At 48.7% G+C, this 19,277-nt stretch overlaps 1 protein-coding gene across 1 annotated transcript; it reads left to right on the top strand.

Moving 5' to 3' along the window:
• Positions 1-1,809: 1,809 nt before the first annotated feature.
• fbxo18 (F-box DNA helicase 1) lies at positions 1,810-18,862 on the top strand. The gene is made up of 21 exons (XM_042335459.1): positions 1,810-1,819; positions 2,135-2,284; positions 2,422-2,831; positions 3,541-3,671; positions 4,159-4,294; positions 4,585-4,775; positions 5,420-5,512; positions 6,339-6,436; positions 7,459-7,627; positions 8,060-8,282; positions 9,470-9,557; positions 10,472-10,558; positions 11,398-11,534; positions 11,705-11,804; positions 13,160-13,281; positions 14,327-14,402; positions 15,222-15,419; positions 16,380-16,505; positions 16,875-16,981; positions 17,983-18,117; positions 18,672-18,862. The coding sequence occupies exons 1-21, from the start codon at positions 1,810-1,812 to the stop codon at positions 18,786-18,788; spliced, it is 2,904 nt and encodes a 967-aa protein (XP_042191393.1). The 3' UTR covers positions 18,789-18,862.
• The last annotated feature ends 415 nt before the right edge of the window (positions 18,863-19,277 follow it).

Below are 19,277 nucleotides of genomic sequence, written 5' to 3'. Positions count from 1 at the left end.
GTCGGGTGCGGGGAGAGTACGCCTGTCGCGAGGCTATGTTTGGCAAGGAGGACGGTCAAGTCAAGCTCGCCCTGTGCAGCAATGCACTGCTCTGGTCCTCTTGTTTATAGCGCTCTCTCTCTCTCTCTCTCTCTCCACAGCTGCCGTCTGCCTCTACGTCAGTTCCTCTGGACTCGTCAGCCCCCCGGGAGCTGAGCAGCTACAAGCACTCACTGGATCAGACCTCCCTCTCACGGCAAACCAACAACGGCCAGCGATTTTTCGCGCAGCCTTCACGAAACGCTTTGCGGAGAAGTAGGGAAGTCGTTCCGTTCCGTTCCATTCCTCCCACACACTACACAGTTCACTCCGCTTCGCGGTGTATCCTGCGAAGCCCTTCGAGACGTCTCGACGCCGTGATAAGGCGCTGTGTCACCTGCGAGGGTTATTATGATACGCGCGGCTGGAATTTCCACGCGGAGGCGGACGTGTGGTTTGGAGAATCTTAAGCGACGACGTGCGATGCGATACAATTGCGTTTGCGCAATGCAATTCACGTTCGTGCAGCGCAGTTAACACTCGCAAAATGTATCGCCCACGAAATACGCAGTCACTCCACTTTACAGTGCGTACTGTGAAGCCCTTCGAGATGTCTCAACGACGTGATAAGGCGCTTAATAATAATAATAATAATAATAATAATAACAACAAAAATAATAATCCTCGCATTTGATACAGCGCCTGATCACCTCGTTGAGACGTCTCAAAGCGCTTCGCGGGATAACACGGTAAAGTGGAGTGACTGTGCATTTCGTGGGCGACACGTTGGAAAGAAATCTCGCACAAATGGAAATCGTGCCGCAATTAATCGATGCAAGTAAGTTGGCTGTTGGCGGTGGTGATGTTTCCCAGGGAAAGCACACAGTACGACTACATGAGGCTGACGCATACCAAAACACCGAAGGCATCAGTTTCCTTTTAACCGTGTCTCATTAGCTGGTGTTTCTTGTCAATCACATAATTAGTGTGAAGCCGAAAGAGATGGGGTGGGGGGGGGGGGGATAAGAGCTGTGTGTGAGGTCCATTGATGCTGAGCTTGAGTTATAATAATAATAATAATAATGATTGTATTTTTACAATGTTTGTATCGCGCCCTTCCTGTCTGGTCTGACGACCGCCACGTAAATGCAACTCCTCGTCGCTGTCGCTGTCGTTGTCGTCGATAGAGCTCCTTGAGTCAGGCCGTTGAGACGGCTCGAAGCGCTTCGCAGAATATCCCGTGCGGCGCAGCGACTGTGTGTTTCGCGGGCGAAACGCGGCGGCCAATCGCCCGCAGCGGCGTCCCACGAAACAGCCGTGGGTTTTGAGCGACTGGTGGTGGGGCGTGGGGGGGCGGTGGGGAGTTGGGAGGGGATTGTCGGCCAGGACACGAGGAGAGAGAAACTCCCTTCTCTTTTCGTGTAGCGCCGCGGGGATCTTTTAACGTCCGCCAGAACCGGGGCAGACGGGACCTGGGTTTAACGTCTCATCCGAAGGTCGGCACCTCTGACACGACAGCACGTGTGCCCCCCCCTCCCGCAGGGCTGCGTTGGAACGTCGGCTTCGACTGTGATTCCAAGTCCCCGACGTGGGGGCTTGAACCCACAACCTTCCGACTCGGAGGCGAGAGAGAGTGAGAGAGAGAGAGAGAGCGTTACCAACTGAGAGCCGGGCTGGCAACACGGGTTGCCGCTTTCCGCGGGCACGCAGCGAGACTCAAACCCGACCTCTCTGTGTCCGCTCTCCCCCGGCTGGGATAGAGACGGGAAGCCGGCGAGGCCGTAACCCACGATGAGCCACGGTAAATGGAAGTCCCTTTTGCCCCCTCGTGTGATATCTCGCTCGCTGTGGGTGTGTTACGCGGCGCCGAGCTCGCTTACCTGGAGTTCCCAACCTCTGCTTTCACGCCCTCGGGGCTACCAGGCCGTTCGTCCCTTGTCTCCTGCGCCCCCCACACCCCCCCCACACCATCAGCAGCCGCGCTTTCAGCCGTTCAGGATAGGCCGTAAAGTGTAGTGACTGTGTGTTTTGCGGGTGAAACGTGGCACCCAAGTTGTTGTCGGGCGGGCCGCCCGCCCGCGATGCCCCTGTGACGTGAGTCGTGTTTTCTCTGCAGGTCGAAGAGGCAAAAGGCGACACCTGACTCCCTCCGACTGCCTGTCCTTGAGCAACAGCCGCGAGGGGGCTTCCTCGCTGACCCAGCCGTTGGCCTGCGGCCGGGGGGAGAGAGACCCGAACGGGGGCCTTTACCCCAGGCACGGGAAACGTAAGCCTCGCGGCGCCCGGCCTTCCTGCCTTGTCCAGGGTTCCTGGTCGGGAATCGCCGCACGGTCAGCCGGATGCACGGGGGGCGGCGGGAGAGAAGCAGCCCCGGACGGACCAGATGTCATCTTTGACCCCCAGGACCTTCTCGCCGGCGACTCGCCCTTCGACGCGTGTTTCCCACCAGGAAGCCCGGAGCCGGGCGAGGAACGCTGCTTCCCGTGGACGGGAATTCCGGGCCAGAGCGGCAACGAACTCGGGATTCCCACGTCATAAGGCGGTGGGCATCCCAGGAACCCAGGGCGCCTCGACCCGGCGTGTCCGTGACGTGGCCTGCGCTTGAGGACGAAGCAGCGGCAATCGATCCGCTCCCCGACTCTTACTTTGGGCTGTTGGGGTGCGCTCGTTCCCAACCCCCCGCGTCCGGGCACGTCGGCCAGCTTCCCGACGAGCTGCTCCGGATGATATTCTGCCTCCTGCCGGCAGCGGATCTGTACCTGAGTCTCAGCCCCGTCTGCCGCCAATGGCGACGGGTCATCAGAGATCCAGCGGTAAGCGATCGATCATCATCATCCTCTTGCCAGCCCGGCTCAGTGGGTGGGTCAGCCCCGGCTCTCTCTCGCCTCTGAGTTAGAAGGCTGTGGATTCAAGCCCCATTTCAGGACTTGTCTAGGCTGACTCTCCAATACAGGACTGGGGGAGCGCTGCACCGTTAGAGGTGCCGTCCTTCGGGTGAGGGCTTAAACCGAGATCCCGTCTGCCTAAAACCATAGAAGTTTATGCCACAGAAAGAGGTCATTTTGGCTCCCTCAAGAGCAATCTTTTTGGTCCCATCTACCTGCCTTTTCCCCGTAAACTCCTGGAGCTCTGTAGCCTGTTAATGTGGATGTTAAAAGATCCCACGGCGCTAATCGAAAAGAGAAAGGTGTTTCTCTCTCCCCTTTGTCCTGGCCAACAATCCTCCGAATAAAATTGGTCACTCACTCCGTGACTGTTTGTGGGGACGCCGCTGTGTGCAATTGGCTGCCACGTTTCGCCCACAAAACACACAGTGAATTCACTTTACAGTGTATCCCGTGAAGCGCTTTGAGACGTCTCGAAGACGTGATAAGGCGCCGTATCAAATGCAAGGGTTATTATTATCATTATTAATTTTTATTATTATTTTAACAGCCTGGATGACATCTGTAAACCGCAATGTGAATGGAGAGTATAATTATTATTGTTATTATTATTATTATTGTTATTATTTACTGACAGTTTGTACCCTATAAGAAGATGTACTATGGATACAGGAAGGGAGAGGAGACTGTGGTGGAGTGTGCAGGCCAGATCCTGAACGCGAATAGTATCACAGCGGAGGACAACTTGTGTCTCCTGAATCTCGTCAAGTGAGTGTCTAATGTGGTCTGGTTACACCCTGACTGACTGAGCAATGGAGACGTGGTGTGGCTGGGGGTGGGGCGGGGAAGGGGGATCTGACCATTGGTGTGTTCAAAGAGGTATGTTTTAAGGTGGGATTTCTTGTAGCTCAGTGGTTAGAGCACTCGCCTTGCAAGCGAGAGGACTTGGGTTCGATTCCTGGGCAGGGCGAAAATTGGGCAAGTTTCCTTACTCCACACGCCTCTGTTTCCCTAGCAGCGAGTAGGAACCCGCTTGGTAATCGATTGGCGGATCGCTTTCCCAGAAGTAATAATTCCTCCAAAATAAATTTGGATTTATACCCGAGGGCGAGGATTTTGAAGTTGAACCTTTGAGAGATGGGGAGCCCGTGGGGTGATGGGAGTGAGGAGTTTGGTGCGTGTGAGGATACAGGACGAGGAGTTTTGGATCAGCTGGATCGAGTTCTCTTACCTTTACGATTCTCTTACCAATTAGGTTCATGGCGTCCTTTAAACATGCCCGATGTGTGGATCCCGAAGCTGTCTTGTGCTGCTTGAAGGATCACCCGCTTTTTAAGCGTTCTGAAGCCTGCGTTGTCCAGAGATTGCCTGATTTGGTGCAAAGATCTGGGGTACGTGTTTGTCCTCTCTTCCTTTTCTCCTCCGATGTTGTCTGGTCTCTGGAACTCTCTGCCTCATTCCCTCTGCCTCTGCCCCTTCCTCGCCCGTCATCAGATCGCACCTTTCTCTTCGACCGTGCCTACGGTCACCTGCCCTCTCTTCCCTTGGCGACGTCTTGAAGACATGATAAGGCACTATATCAAAGGCAAGGATTATTATCATTATTATTATTGACGTGCGCAGGATTAAGTGGTTTAACACAGAATGTTGTGGGACACTTTTTTCCCCCTCACTGTTTCAGGCCGCAAAGGTTTGGGCGGTGATGTGTGTGATCGTCCTCCTGTCCATCAGCGTCAAAGACGTCCAGAGACTCGTCACCGGACTGCGTGAGTCTCGATCCACTCTGCCTGCGAGTGAGCTGAGCGAGACTCTCTCCTGCCTGGCCACTCTGCTGTTTGCCTCGAGGGAAAGAGGCATTAACCTCAGCAACAGGTAGGTCGGTCGGGGACATTTTTTCTGGTTGTTTCACCTGCAACTTTATTATAATAGTTATAATAATATAATTGTAATCGTATCCATCCATTCATACTAGCAATATATATAAATCAATATCGTTAACTGTCCAGGTCACTGGACCGTCCTTTCAACGTGACGGGCATTGTATCACTGTCATTTGTTGTTGTAGCTCGGTTAGAGCGCTCGCCTCGCAAGCGAGAGGACTCGGGTTCGATTCCCGGGGCAGGGCGAAACACATCCTTACTCCAAATGCCTCTGTCTAGCAGTAAGTAGGAACCCGGTTGTTAGTTGATTGGTGTTTCGCTTTACCGGAGGTAAAAAAAAGAATCATTTGCTCACTCAATCCACGACTGTTTGTGGGGACGCTGCTGTGCGCAATTGCTTGCCTTGTTTCCCCACAAAATATCCAGTCAATTCGCTTTACAGTGTATCCTGTGAAGCGCTTTGAGACATTGCGAAGACGTGATAAGGCGCTGTGTCAAATGTAAGGATTATTATTATTATTATCTCAGAATCCACATCCCGCTAATCTTGACATAAAAGTAAAAAAAAAATTCAGGATGTGTTTTTGAAATTCTGAGCTCTGTGCGTGTGTGTGTATTTTCATTTAAATGTTTCAGGATCCACTACAACCTGTTCCATGTTCTGTACCTGATGGAAAACCCAATGTACCTCAGCAAGCGACCTTTCACGAATCCCTATCAAGCTCCTCGGTGAGTGTTAGCTGGTGAGCAGCGAGTGTTTGGTTGGTGCGTGTTGTAACTGTCATCAAAATTCTGCAAAATGTCAGGGTGGAATAAAGATGCCGCTCATTGAATAATAAAGCCATCTGTCGGAGAGCAACAGGTGCGCGGTTCAAATAAAACAGTCTCTAAGTTTATCTGAGCTGGGTCTGCAGTGATCCAGGTCACTGCTGGTGACAGACCAGCCCGGCTTAGCTCATCGGCAGGACCTGGAAGTGCAGACCAGTCACTGGTACTCAGCTCCTGTTAACCCTGTAAGCCAAAGCTCTGACAGACCAGCCCAGCTTGGCTCATCGGCAGGACTTGCAGTGGCAGACTGGGAGCAGGGATAGAAACATAAAACCTGAGATAATTTGTGGCACAGAGGAGGGACAATCTGCCGATGGTGTCTGTGCTGGCTCCCTCGAGAGCAGTAAGAGTGGGATCTCTCAAGAGTGAGATTCTTCCCACTTCAGCTACTGTTAAATTTTGCAACGGTGTAGTTAGTGTAGATTCATTCAAGAGGAAGCCAGACCTTCACTTGAAGGAGAGGGGAATAGAAGGGTGTGGGAGGGAGTAAGGAATGGGTGAAGACTCGTGTGGAGTATAAACACTGGCACGGACTGGTTGGATCAAGTGGCTTGTTTCCGTGCTCTATAGTCTTTGGAAACACTGTAAGCCAAAGCCTTCAGGGGTCAGATGGTCCTAGCTGGACAAGCAGGAACCTTGTTCTTTGCTCCACTTTGGTAGATGGCCCCTTTTGTTAGCGGAGAGGAGGTGCGCGGTTGCTGATCTGTTTTCCTTTGGTTAAGTACAGGCTGGTGGCTGATGTCGAAGTCTTGACCTCAGAGCAGCAATGTATCCTGAGCCACGAGATCGCCCCGACACACGTGGTAAAGATCGCCGCATTTGCAGGTGGGTATTGCCGGCGGCTTGAGCTGCTCATCACTGTTGGAACGTGTTGGGCTCCTCCTGCTTCCAGTGCAGGTGAAATGTGTCCTCTTCTTCGACCTTGCTTGCAGTCTCCCCATCTCCCCCCCCGATCCCCTGGCTCGGCATCAGGCTCTCCCACTGTCGAGTGCCCCAAGACTCTACCCTGCGTGAGGGACGCTATATAAATACAAGTTGGAGGGCTGTATAATGTCAGAGGTGCCGTCCTTTGCATCGGACTTTAAACTGAGCTCCCGTCTGCCTGCTCAGGTGTGCGTTAAAGATCCCATGGCGGAGTTACACATCAGGAGGGTATCTCAAAGCGTTTCACAGGATCTTAATGTAAAGGTGTAGTGACCGTGTATTTTATAGGCCAACGCCAAGCTGAAACTGAATTTGAGCATTTTTCCACAATTCATTTTAAGGACAAAATGGTCTCACTCGCTAGGACCAGGTGGAATTTCGTCCCTCTGGAGTTTATCTAAATTGAAGTCACTTCATTTTGGGGTAATTGTAAAGGGAGCTGCAAAGTCGTCGAGAACGGCCTGGAGATGGAGCTACAATCACGTTGACGCAAACCTTTGCAAAAAAACAGGCAATGTCAGAAATGCACAACTTCTGAAAGAGGAAGACAGGGCAACGGTTTAGCTGTGACACACTGGCGTAGCAATGATAATAACAACCCTTGCATTTGGTACAGTGCCTTATCACATCGTCGAAACGCCTCAAAGCGCTCGACACAGGGTTTACGGCGCAGAACCACCGCTATTTTGTAAGGCAAACGTGGCAGCCAGTTGGTGCGTAGCGATGTCCTAGAAACTGCCTTGAAATGAGTGACCAATTTTATTTGGGGGATTTTGGAGCAGGACACTGGGAGAGAGAAATTCCCTTCTGATGCATAGCGCCAAAGGAATTTTTTTAACTTCCACCTCAACAAGGCAGACTCAGAGGCGAGGGCGCTACCATCCAACCGAGCCAGTCTGACCCTTCTCCCTCTAACTCTCCAGGTACTGGTAAGACATGTACGCTGATCTGGTACGCACAGCAACGACCTCACCTCAGGTTCCTGTACGTGGCTTCATCTGAGTCCGATGCAGTACAGGCCAGAAGCCTCTACACCCCTAATGTCCAGTGTGTGACCATGGACGCCATGGCTTATCACTACGAAGGCTACAAGTAAGTAGGACGGGAAGGGAACATTGACCCGCCTCAGAAGTACGTTACCGACATTCGATTCTTCTTTTAATGATAATAATAATTATCCTTTGATTATTATTATTATTATCCTTGCATTTGATGTAGCGCCTTATCATGTCGTTGAGACGTCTCAAAGCGCTTCACAGAATATACTGTAAAGTGAATCGACTATATGTATTGTGGGTGAAACACGGCAGCCAATTGCGCACAGCAGCGTCCCCACAAACAGTCGTGGATTGAGTGACCAAATTATTAGTTTTTTTGAAAAATGTTTTGAATCACGATCTATCTGCAGCATTTTTTAAAATGACTATAAATGAACTCCTGGGTTACACATTGGAATATAGACTGAATCTTCACAGATTACTTTATACTATATATAATATATATATATAAAAAATTCTACACCAGGTACCAACGTAGGAAGAAACTGATATTCGGTGATCTGAAACCGCTTGCTGTTCTGGGAATGCTTCGTGAAAGAGGTGTTGGGTACATCAGAGCGAAGCTCCTCTGTAGGACTCTATCGTCGTTCTTCTGTTCTGCAGACGAGGAGATCTCTGTGGCTCACGTGCCCGAAATATGTAACAACACCCGTGGAGATGTTCAGCTAATGGAATACAAAGAGAAATCGGTGAGTGCACAAACCATCAATCTCAAGACATGTAATAATAATAATAATAATAATAATAATAATAACCCTTGCATTTGATATAGCAGGACTCAACTGACCTCACTATCTTGATAACCCCTGTTGAAAAGTACACGCGCAGTTTGGCAATGTGTGAGACCCGGCTGGAAAAGACTCCTCGCAGTTGAAACTCTGCCAAGCCTCATGCATGACAAATTCGCAACTTGTGTGAAGTCACTGGCTATTGCTAGAACTGCACCCTTGAATAAGATAAGCGTCTTTAAGACACGAGAGAAAACTGTAAGGAAAAACACCGGTGAGAGGAAGGGGAAAAAAATCTCACTCGTTGCTTTGAATCACATTGACGGCTCCAGAGACCAGAAAGGCGAGAATAACTTATACTACACAAGAATAATAATAATAATCCTTACATTTGATGTAGCACTCTATCGTGCCGTTGAGACGTCTCAAAGCACATCATAGAATATACCGTAAAGTGAACCGACTGTATATTTTGTGGGCGAAATCATTGAGACAATGATTTTTGTTGCCGAATTGATGTTCTGATATCCACATAAAAAGAGGAATGATAATTGTACGGCACTATCTCACACCCCTCGCCTTGGGATTCAGCGGCTTGGGATAATAGTAATAATAATTCTTGCGCTTGATATAGAAATTTATCACATCGTTGAGATGTCTCATGAAATTGACGGTATATTTTGTGGGCATTTTATTTTGATAATCAAAAGTGCAAGGGAGGCGAAGGGACTCTGGGATGGAGTTCCAGAGGGAGGTGGCAGAGTGGCCAAAGCCCGCCTGTCGTTGGTGGGGTGTAGGCTGGGGGCATCCCCTTGGCAGGAGCTGAGCGAAGGGAGCTCCCAGGATGGTAAGGTTGAAGGAGATCGCAACGTGAGATGAGGCGAGACTGTGAGGGGATTTAACGGTGAGGACAAGGAGCCTCGTGCGGGAGAGGACACGAGCTGCAGAGTTCTGGATAGTCTGCAGCTTGTGTAGGGTTGCGCTGGGGACATCGATCCCTCAATGTTAAAATTATAATACAGAGATGCCTCAAAGTGTTTATTATTTTGTGAATAATGCACCCCACTATAATTTCCTCCTGGATAATTTTTTTCCGAGTTTTTCAGTGTGTGACCGGAAGGCGTCTCTGATTTGTTGATTTGTTCCAGAAACTGGCTGAAGACGCAGGAAGGATTTGGAGGAAGATGGTGAATCTTCGCGAAACGAAGACAAGTGGTTACTTCATGACTCGTGACGGTAACGCTTCATGTTTCCAACAGTCCTCCAGACAGAAACTGGTCGTTCACTCTCATGGCTCATAAAAACACACCGCTGTGCGCAATTGGCTGCCGCGTTTCGCCCACAAAATATACAGTCAATCCGCCAGACAGTGTATCCCGCGAAGCCCTTCGAGTCGTCTCGACGACGTGATAAGGCACTATATCAGATGCAAGGATTATTATTATTATGGCTGTTGGTGGGATGATAAATGCGCGGAAATTGGTTGGGGCATTTTGCCTAAAAATACACAGTCCCCAACTCTTTACAGTAAAAATCTGTGAGGTGCTTTGAGAGGTGTAGGTATGTATGTGTGTGTGCGCTTGACTGCGTGTGTCTGCGTGCATGGATATGGCCGGGTATGTATGCGTGCATGGGTGTGCCTGCACATACACAAGCACCAATGTGAGTGTGTGCGCAAACTGCGAGTGTGTGTGTATGTTGGAGGGGAGGGGTTGTTAAATACCACCACACTGGGGATCGTCGTTTATTTCTCCACTGCAACTGCAGATTTGCAGTTATTCAGACGAGTCAATGGGTGCAGGGAATCCTCCCACTCAGTACCTGTTAACCCTGTGAGCCACATCTCCAATGGGTAAGGTGGTCCTAGATGGACATGCAGCGGTAAAGCTTGCCAGAGAGTGATATCGATGGTGAGCGATGTGGTTTCAGCTGGTTAGACTCTAGCAGTTACCCCCAATCCACACGCTGGGGTCCCCACAAGCCTTGGCTCTTGCCAACCTGCGCCTATTACTCTCCGGAATTAAGCAAGCAGGCTGCGTCCCACCAGGGAGAGAGAGAGTGTGCATTCCATTCCGACGATCTATCTCTGGGGTTTCGATGTGCAGGTGGCAGGCAGGGAAATTGCGCTTTACTGTGTTTGTTTTGTTTAGGATGCCTGAAACTCTGGCAACTCAGCAAACCCAGTCTGTGGACGTTTGATGCGATCTTCGTAGATAAAGCTGAAGATTGCAGCCCAGGTTAGTGCAGCCACGCATCAGCTTCCGAGAACATTCTCAGTGTAGTAGTTGTCCCAATGCTTGCTAGCGCAGATCATGAACTTACTGACCACATGCATTCCCCAATGCATATCAGGTGTCAGCCTGATTCAGTTGGTATCATACACTTCTGAGTGTGGGTCCAAGCCCGAGTGTCCTGGCCTTGAGCTCACAGTCTAGATTGACTCCCCAATGCTGTCCAATGGGGGTGTAACGCATTGCCGGAGATGCCGTCCTTTGTATCGGACGTTAAACTGAGGTCCCTTCTGCCTGTGCGGGTGCACGATAAAGATCCCATGGCGCTACTAGAAAAAAGAAGGGAGTTTCTCCTGGTGTCCTGGCCAACAGTCCCCCAGATTAAATTGGTCATTCACATCATGGCTGCTTGTGTGACATTGCTGTGCGCAAATTGGCTGCTGCGTTCACCTCCAAAATAGAAATAAAAAACAAAATACACAGTACGCAATTGGCACATTTAACTTTTGAATTCAATTTAAGTTTCTGTACTCCACACCCACACATGCCTCCGTTTACCTGGCAGTAAGAAGGAACCCGCCCACTTGTTAGTCGATTGATGGATTGCTTTCCAGGGAAATAAACCGTCCAAAATAAAATAATACTTTGGTCACTCAATCCACGACTGTTTGTGGGACACTGCTGTGTGCAATTGGCTGCCGCTTTTCGCCCACAAAACACAGTCACTACACTCTACAGGTATATTCTGCTAAGCTCTTTGAGACATCTTGACGACGTGATAAGGCGCTATTTCAAATGCAAGGATTATTATTATTATAATTATTATTCTTTGTTCCGTCCTTCAGCGATCTTGGATATTGTGCTCTCACAGAAATGTGGGAAGTTCCTTGTGGGAGATCGGCACCAGCAGATCCACAGCTTCAGTGGTGCTGGCAATGCCCTGTGTGAAGCCCCTCACACTCACACCTACTGTCTGACACAGGTAAGGATACATCAGAACGGCCTGCCTTTAAAGTAATGCAATGGCAAACTGTCCGGTCCACAGTCGTGGATTGTGTGTCCAAATCATTATTATTATTTTTATTTTTTGAAGGGTTTACTACCCCCGGATAGTACAAAATGTTCCTTTTCATTCAACTTTTGTTCTTACAGAGTTTGCGATTTGGACCCGACATTGCCTATCTTGCGGCAACTATTCTGGAAGTCTGTAAGCACGTCAGAGACAAGACCTTGGTTGGTGGAAGCCTTGATGGTAAATGAACCGAGACATTTTTCTCTGTAGTTTTGCAAGGAAGAAAGGGTAGAGTGGAGGCGGAAAGGAGGTTTACAAGCTCTTTAAAGAGGGAAATATGGCAGACTAAATTACTCCACAACTTCAGGCGTCACAGACTGAGATTCCTGGCGTTCGCCCACAAATATACAGTCAATTCACTTTACAGTGTGTTCTGTGAAGCGCTTTGGGACGTCCTCCCGACGTGAAAAGCGCTATATCAAATGCAAGGATTATTATTATTATTACTTGGACTCCTGTAGCTCAGTTAGAGCACTCACCTCACAAGTGAGAGGACTGGGGTTTGATTCCCGGGCAGGGCGAAACCTTAGTTTCCTTACTCCACACATTTCTGTTTACCAAGCGGTAAGTAGGAACCCGATTGTTAGTCGATTGACGGATCACTTTCTGGGGGTAATAATCCCTCCAAAAAAAAAGTAATAATTTTTTCACCCAATGCACAACTGTTTGTGGGACACTGCTGTGCGCAATTGGCTGCAGCGTTTCGCCCACGAAATATACAGTCAATTCACTTTACAGTATACTCTGTGAAGCGCTTTGAGATGTCTCAACGAGGTGATAAGGCGCTATATCAAATGTAAGGATTATTATTATTATTATTACTTCCCTTTGTGACTAGGTTCCACCACACTGATGTCATGAATAGGATCATTGAACGTGTACCAGCATCGCTTTAGGCTTATTCCCAATCTCACTGTCCCCAGTTGCACCAACATGACATGTGCCACACCAACATACTCGGGGGCACCCTTTAGTTAGTGAACTTAGTATCCAATTATGGGCAGCTATGTGGTGTGGACCTTGGCTTACTCTAGAAGTAGTGAGATCTTTCTCAAAGACCAGTGAACCAACTAGTCCGTTCCAGTACCTCATCCCACAAAATACCAGTCAGTTCACTTTACAGTATATTCTGTGATGCACTTTGATTCGTCTCGTAAGGCGCTATATCAGATGCAAGGATTATTATTATTATCCCATCCCCAGGCACTAGTTGGGCCGAATAACACTGTTTCCGTGTTGTATCATTGAACGAGACATTTCTTCCATCTGTGCAGGGTGTGTGTGTACACGTAGGGGCACAAAGGTAGCTTGATAAGCACCTGAGCAGCAAAGGTTGAGGTTGAGTTGTGTTAGGATACTCTTAATCACAGCGATGGGTTTCCACGTGCGTCGATCACACGGCTGACCAAAAGAAAAGTATAATCCAGGCCCCCCCCACTTTCATTCATTCCCCCCCATCTACCATTGGCATACGTGTATGTTTTGTTTGATAAAACTTAAGTTAAGTTTGCACTCGCGTTCTGTCGCTCTTCCAGACGGCTCGAGAGGGAACGGTGTTGAGCAAATGGCCATTCTCTGCAGAGGCGTCCCTGCTGCTTTTGACGAGGCTCTCCGGTTGACTGCTGGGCAAAACCCCTCTAAGATACATCTCATTGGGGTGGGTATTGTTGTCAGGAGAATTTATACAACACAATCTAACCTTATTATTCGACCACAAAATACGCGGTCAATTCACTTTACAGTGTATATATAAAACAAATGCTTATAATAAAAATGATTTGGTCACTCAGCCCACGACTGTTGGTGGGACGCTCCTGTGCGAAATTGGCTGCAGCGTTTCGCCCACAAAATATACAGTCACTTCGCTTCACAATATATTCTGTGAAGCGCTTTGAGACGTCTCGAAGACGTGATAAGGCGCTGTATCAAATGCAAGGATTATCATTAATACAGCAAACTGCAGGAGCGTGTGTATAGGTGCGTATAGCTCTGGTTTTGATGCAGTCCTGCAGTCTGCGAGGTGCTTGTTGCGGGTATGAACGTTTCAGAGCTGTGTTGAAGCCAGCAAGCAGCCGGCAATTTGCTTAATCTTTGTGTGGTTGCGGCTCAGATTTTTGTTTATTCGAGTTCTCTCCCCAGAGAAGGTTAAACCTTTGTAGGAATGCAATTGAGCATCCACACTTTCTTCTGTCCTGCCGGGAATGGGAGCCTTTATCTAGCTTTTGACCACCTCCACTTCACTTTTCCTTACTCCACACGCAGAGCTCTGTTAACCTAGCAGTAGGTAGGAACCCGGTTATTAGCCGATTGGCGGATTGCTTTTCCGGGGGTAATAATTCCTTCAAAAAAAATGTATTTGGTCCCTCAATCCACGGCTGTTTGTGGGGACGCTGCTGTGCCCAATTGGCTGCCGCGTTTCACCCACAAAGTATACAGTTAATTCACTTTACAGTACATTCCATGAAGCGCTTTGAGACGTCTCGAAGACGAGATAAGGCGCTGTATCAAATGCAAGGATTATTGTTACCTTCACGCTGGGTAGCGTCTCAGAGCGCTTCACAGTGATAGGATCGGACCCTGAGCGGGGAAGCTGGAGGTTACCATAACAACAGCAACTTACATTTATTTATTTAGTGCCCTTCATGTGGGGTCGTATCTCAGAGTGTTCTCTTTTCATTGCTCAAACCCTCTCGCCTCCTCAGGGACTCGGTAAATTTGGGTTAGACACGATCCTGGACGTTTGGATGCTTCTGAAACCCGACGAAGATCCAAAGAGAAGTGAGTTGGCAGCAGTCTTCACACTCCATCAGGTTCTCATTTATATTTCCACCCGCAGTTCGTTCTGCTACCTCACGTATCTTAGCTCTGGGAACAATAACAATCGATTTGTTTTTGGACTCCCCCCAAGCCTTGGCTCTCGCCAATCTGCGCCTAATACTTTCCGGAATTAGGGAAACAGGAACCCTCCCTCCCTCCAGAGAGAGAGAGAGAGAGACAGAGAGAGCGTATTCCATTCCAACAATCTATCTCTGGGATTTCCAGATGTAGTTGGGATGCAGGGAATTCTCAGCTCGGTTTGGAGACTCTTAAGCAACGGTGACGGGTTTCCGTGCGTGTCAGACACACGACTGACCAAAACATAAATGTAATTTTGGTGTTTTCCCTTCATGTGCAGGGCAAGGCAAGCTTTCAGCCAATTCTGCCTTTGCTCCCTGGAACTCCACCGCCCCCACCGCAGCCCCCACCCTCCCTACCTACTCACGTTTAAACCCCACCTTAAAACCTAATTCTTCGACCGTGCTATCAGCAATCTCTTTCCCCTTCCCTCCTCCCAGCTCGTTTTCTTTGTCAGCGTGTGAGATTCCCTGCGTGAAAGGCATTGCTGTGTGTTTTGACAAGGCATGTTTTTGGAGACAAAACCTCAATTTGCGTTTCGTCCACAAAATACATAGTCGCTGCACTTTACACTACATTCTGTGAGGCGCTTTGAGGCATCTCGACAACGTGATAAGGCGCTATATCAAATGCACGGATTGTTATTGTTATTATTATTAAATGAAAGGCGTTCTTATTGTTGTTGCTGCTTTTCCATGACAGAAGAGGCTGTGATCAGGGACCCATTCATCAGGATATTTTCCCGGAACGGCGGTTTCCGAGGTTTGAAGGATTACGTGAGCACGGCTGAGGACGAGGTGCTGGGAGGGAGCATTGCTGTGGTGGAAAAGTACAGATTCAGAATCCCAGGATTTGTACAGAGGATCACTGAATACTCCGTAGATATCCCAGCTCTTGCAAGTAAGGGGAATATAATGTCTGCCTCCTACGTAGACTTCCCTCCCCACCATCGGTGGCCGCGCTTTCAGCCACTACACCCCGAAACTCTGGAGAACCCTCTCCCTCAATCCCTCCGCCTTGCCCCCCCCCCCACCTCTCCTTCCCCATTTTTAGATTTCCCTTCGACCGTGTTTACGGTCACCCCCACAGCTTAGCATCAGGCTTCCGCCACCATGAAGCGTTGGGATGAAGGGCGTTGTATAAATTCAAGTTGGTGGTGTTGTTGAAGTATCTCATGTTTAGGTTTCCGCTTAAATCTTTTTTGCTGTTTCCTTTTTGTCCAAAACTTTGGTCTTTGCTGTGAGTTTGCAGCGGAGGGTGCTAGATTTCCCTGCCGGGACCCATCGTTGAGACAAGAGAGAGGAGTCCTTTTGAAAGGGATTTGGACAAAGACTTGAAACAGAGGAGCGTTAAAGGGTGCAGGAGAGCGAGCGAGTGAGCGAGCAGTGTAGTGGGATTGGATTAGATTGGGTGGCTCCGGTGGAGAAAACCATCAGTGCAGACTCGATGGCCTGAGTGTATCTGTGCTGCGTTGCCTGATACTATGGGATTCATGTCCTGGAACTAATCATTGTTACTACACTAGTATTCTTACCTTTGTTACTACAGTAATTTTGTTACTAGTTCTCGCCCCATTGTTACCACAGTAGGATTGTTCCTGGAGCCATTTTTATTACAGTAATATTTCTCCTTGCTCCGAGATGCTACAACAACAGCAGCTTGCATTTATATAGCGCCCTTCACGAGTCTCGGAACGCGTTATACAGAGCTTATATAGATAGATCTTCGGAGTGCTGTATATAGCACCTCTATAGCACCCTTCACGCTATCAATAGGGGTTGTTTGGGGGAGAGGAGGGGGTGCAAAAAGGGGTTCGGGAGGGGAAGGGAAAATGTTAATTGATTTCTTTCACCTTTTCAGATGTTGTGTTGGGAACGGTACATAAAGCGAAAGGTTACGAGTTTGACACAGTGCAGATGATGGATGATTTTGCGAAAGTTCCAGGTTTACAGCTTAATGGTCACTTGCTCTCTGGATTCAGTCCGGGTAAGTTCAGGTGTCAGAAAAAATAGTGTGTCTGTGCTTGTGTTGGGAGAAGGGAGGGGTATGGGTGGGAAGGAATAGTGATGTGATAAACCATTGACAACCCGGTGTGTTAATCGATTGGCAGATCACATTCCGGGGGTAATAAAGCCTTAAAAAAAAATTGGTTACTCAATCCACGACTGTTTGTGAGAAGTTGCTGTGCTTAATTGGCTGCCAAGTTTTGCCCACAAAATACATAGTCAATCCACTTTACAATATATCCTGTGAACCGCTTTGAGACGTCTCAACAACGCGATAAGGCGCTGTGTCAAATGCCAGGATTATTATTATTTTTATTACTTTATTCCCTTAATTTATATCTTTCCTCAGATGTGGTGGCCGTCGAGGAATGGAATCTGCTTTACATCGCGGTGACCCGGGCCAGGAAGCATCTGGTGATGAGCAAGTCTTTGGAGAACCTTCTCTCCTTTGCAGGAGTAAGGACGACATCTTACTGTCTACAAAATATACAGTCAATACACTCCAGCACCTTGGGATGCCCTCCTGACGTAAAAGGCGCTATACAAATGTAATGCGTTGTTTACAGTGCATTTTATGAAGCCCTTTGGGACGTCTGAACAACTTGATTAGGCGCTATATCATATAATAAAAATAATAATCCTTGCATTTGATATAAAGCCTTATGTATTTGAGACGTTTCAAAGCGCTTCACAGAATACTGCAAAGTGAATTGGTCGTCATGGATTGAATGGCCAAATTATTATTATTTTTTAGGGATTATTAGGATGGCATTATTATTATTATTATTACTGTGCTCTTTTTAGTTTGTGGCTGAAATCTGTACCCAGGCATGGAGAGTGGAATTAGATCGCACAGCTCCAGTGAGGGAGCGAGCCGCAGTGCAGACAAGATAATAATAACAATAATAATTAATAATCCTTACATTTGATACAGTGCCTTTCGCGTCTCAAAGCGCTTCACAGGAGTTACTGCGAGCTGTTTTATTTTACGGGCGAAACGCAGCAACCGATTTGCGCCCAGCAATGTCCCACAAACAGCCGTGATGTCAGTGCCCAATTTTATTTTGGCGGTTTACTGGCGCGGACATCAGTTGAAGACCCCTTCACTTTCAAATAGTGCAAAGCGATCTTCAACATCCACCTGAACAGGCAGACGGGGCCTTGCTTTAACGTCACCTCCGAAGGACGGCACCTCCGACATTGCAGCACACACCCTAACTCTGCGTTGCAGTGTCAGCTTAGACTATGCGACCCCCAAGTCCTGACGTGGGGGCTTGAACCAACAAACCCTTCTGACTCAGAGGTGAGAGTCCTACCCGCTGAGCCAGGCGTGGGATGGGAAAAGAGCCAGCGATGTAACAGAGGCGCTTCACAGGAAATGTTTTGTTGTCGTGTATTTTTGCTTCAGCCATTGTTTTCCATTTCCGAAACCCAATTTTTTTATCTTGACCCCAAAGGAATACTTTCTGAGGACAGAATTCACTCGCGACCTCTTGAGGGGTGGCTCGCTGCCCAATTGCCACGTAAAAGGATGCCCCAACCGCATTGTGAACGAGGCTGTGTTGACCATGATCAAAGGGCCAAGTATGTACGTGAGTAATAATAATCCTTGCATTTCATACAGCGCCTTATTACGTCGTTTCAGACGTCTCGAAGCGCTTCCCAGGATATTCCGTAAAGCGTATTGATTGTGCATGTTTGTGGGCGAAACGCGGCAGATAATCGCGCACAGCGGTGTCCCACAAACACAGCGAGTGAGTGACCGATTCTTATTTGGAAGATTTGTTGGTCAAGACACTGGGAGCAACTCCCTTCTCTTTGCAAATTACTGTGGGATCTTTAACGTGCACCTGAACCGGCAGACGGGGATCTCGGTTTAACCGTCTCAACTGAAGAACGGCACCTCCCGACAATGCAGCACGCTCGCCCCCCCCCCCCACCCCCCCAGGGCTGCAGTGGTGTGTCAGCTTAGACTGTGTGATTCCAAGTCACACGTAGCCAAGTCTTGGAAGGCACAACCCGCTGCCTTCCCTCATGTTGCGTCTCGGAGCGATTATTCTTTCCTCTCGTTTCCTCCCGCTAGTCTAGTTCTGGCACGATATGAATCCGGGCTGTTGTCGATATCAGTTTTGCTTTATTTTTGTAGGGGGTGGAAGGTGACCGAAGACATGAGGCTGGGGGACCTCTGTGCGGCAAGTGTTTGGAACAGCGGGCCGGCCCGTTGACGTACCTTGTAGCCTTCCGGGAGCTCGTAGAGCAGTGAGGAGGAACGCCACACCCTTGAGAGCATAAGAATTTTCTGGGCGAAAGAAGACCGAGGTCCGTCTCGTTCGCCTTTCATCAGTCGCTTGACATGTCGTGGCAGAAATCTATCTCGTTTGTTCTTGAAACAAATGATGTTTCCTGCTTCCACCTTCAGATTTGTTCTGAATACCCCCCACCCCTTCAATCGCAGGCCGTTGTCCTCTGGTTCTACTGTTCAGCACAAGATAAAACAGCTGGTCGACGTTAACTTGTGTTTGGCATGTTTCGAAGCCGTCAGAAGCTTGACGTCAACAACAACAACAACAACTTGGATTTATATAGCGCCCTCCACGCCGGACGGCATCTCAGAGCGCTTCACAGTAACGGATCCCGGGGACGAGCCAGGGGGAGGGGGTGGAAGGTGACCAAAGGAGCGGTCGAAAAGAAAGAAAACAGCTGAGGGCTTGGCCGCTCTAACCTCGTGAAGGTTTTCGAGAGAAGCCGAACA

The sequence above is a fragment of the Callorhinchus milii genome, unplaced genomic scaffold, assembly GCF_018977255.1.
Source record: "Callorhinchus milii isolate IMCB2004 unplaced genomic scaffold, IMCB_Cmil_1.0 Scaffold5, whole genome shotgun sequence".
NCBI lineage: Eukaryota > Metazoa > Chordata > Chondrichthyes > Chimaeriformes > Callorhinchidae > Callorhinchus > Callorhinchus milii.
This window is presented reverse-complemented; position numbering and strand designations above follow the sequence as displayed.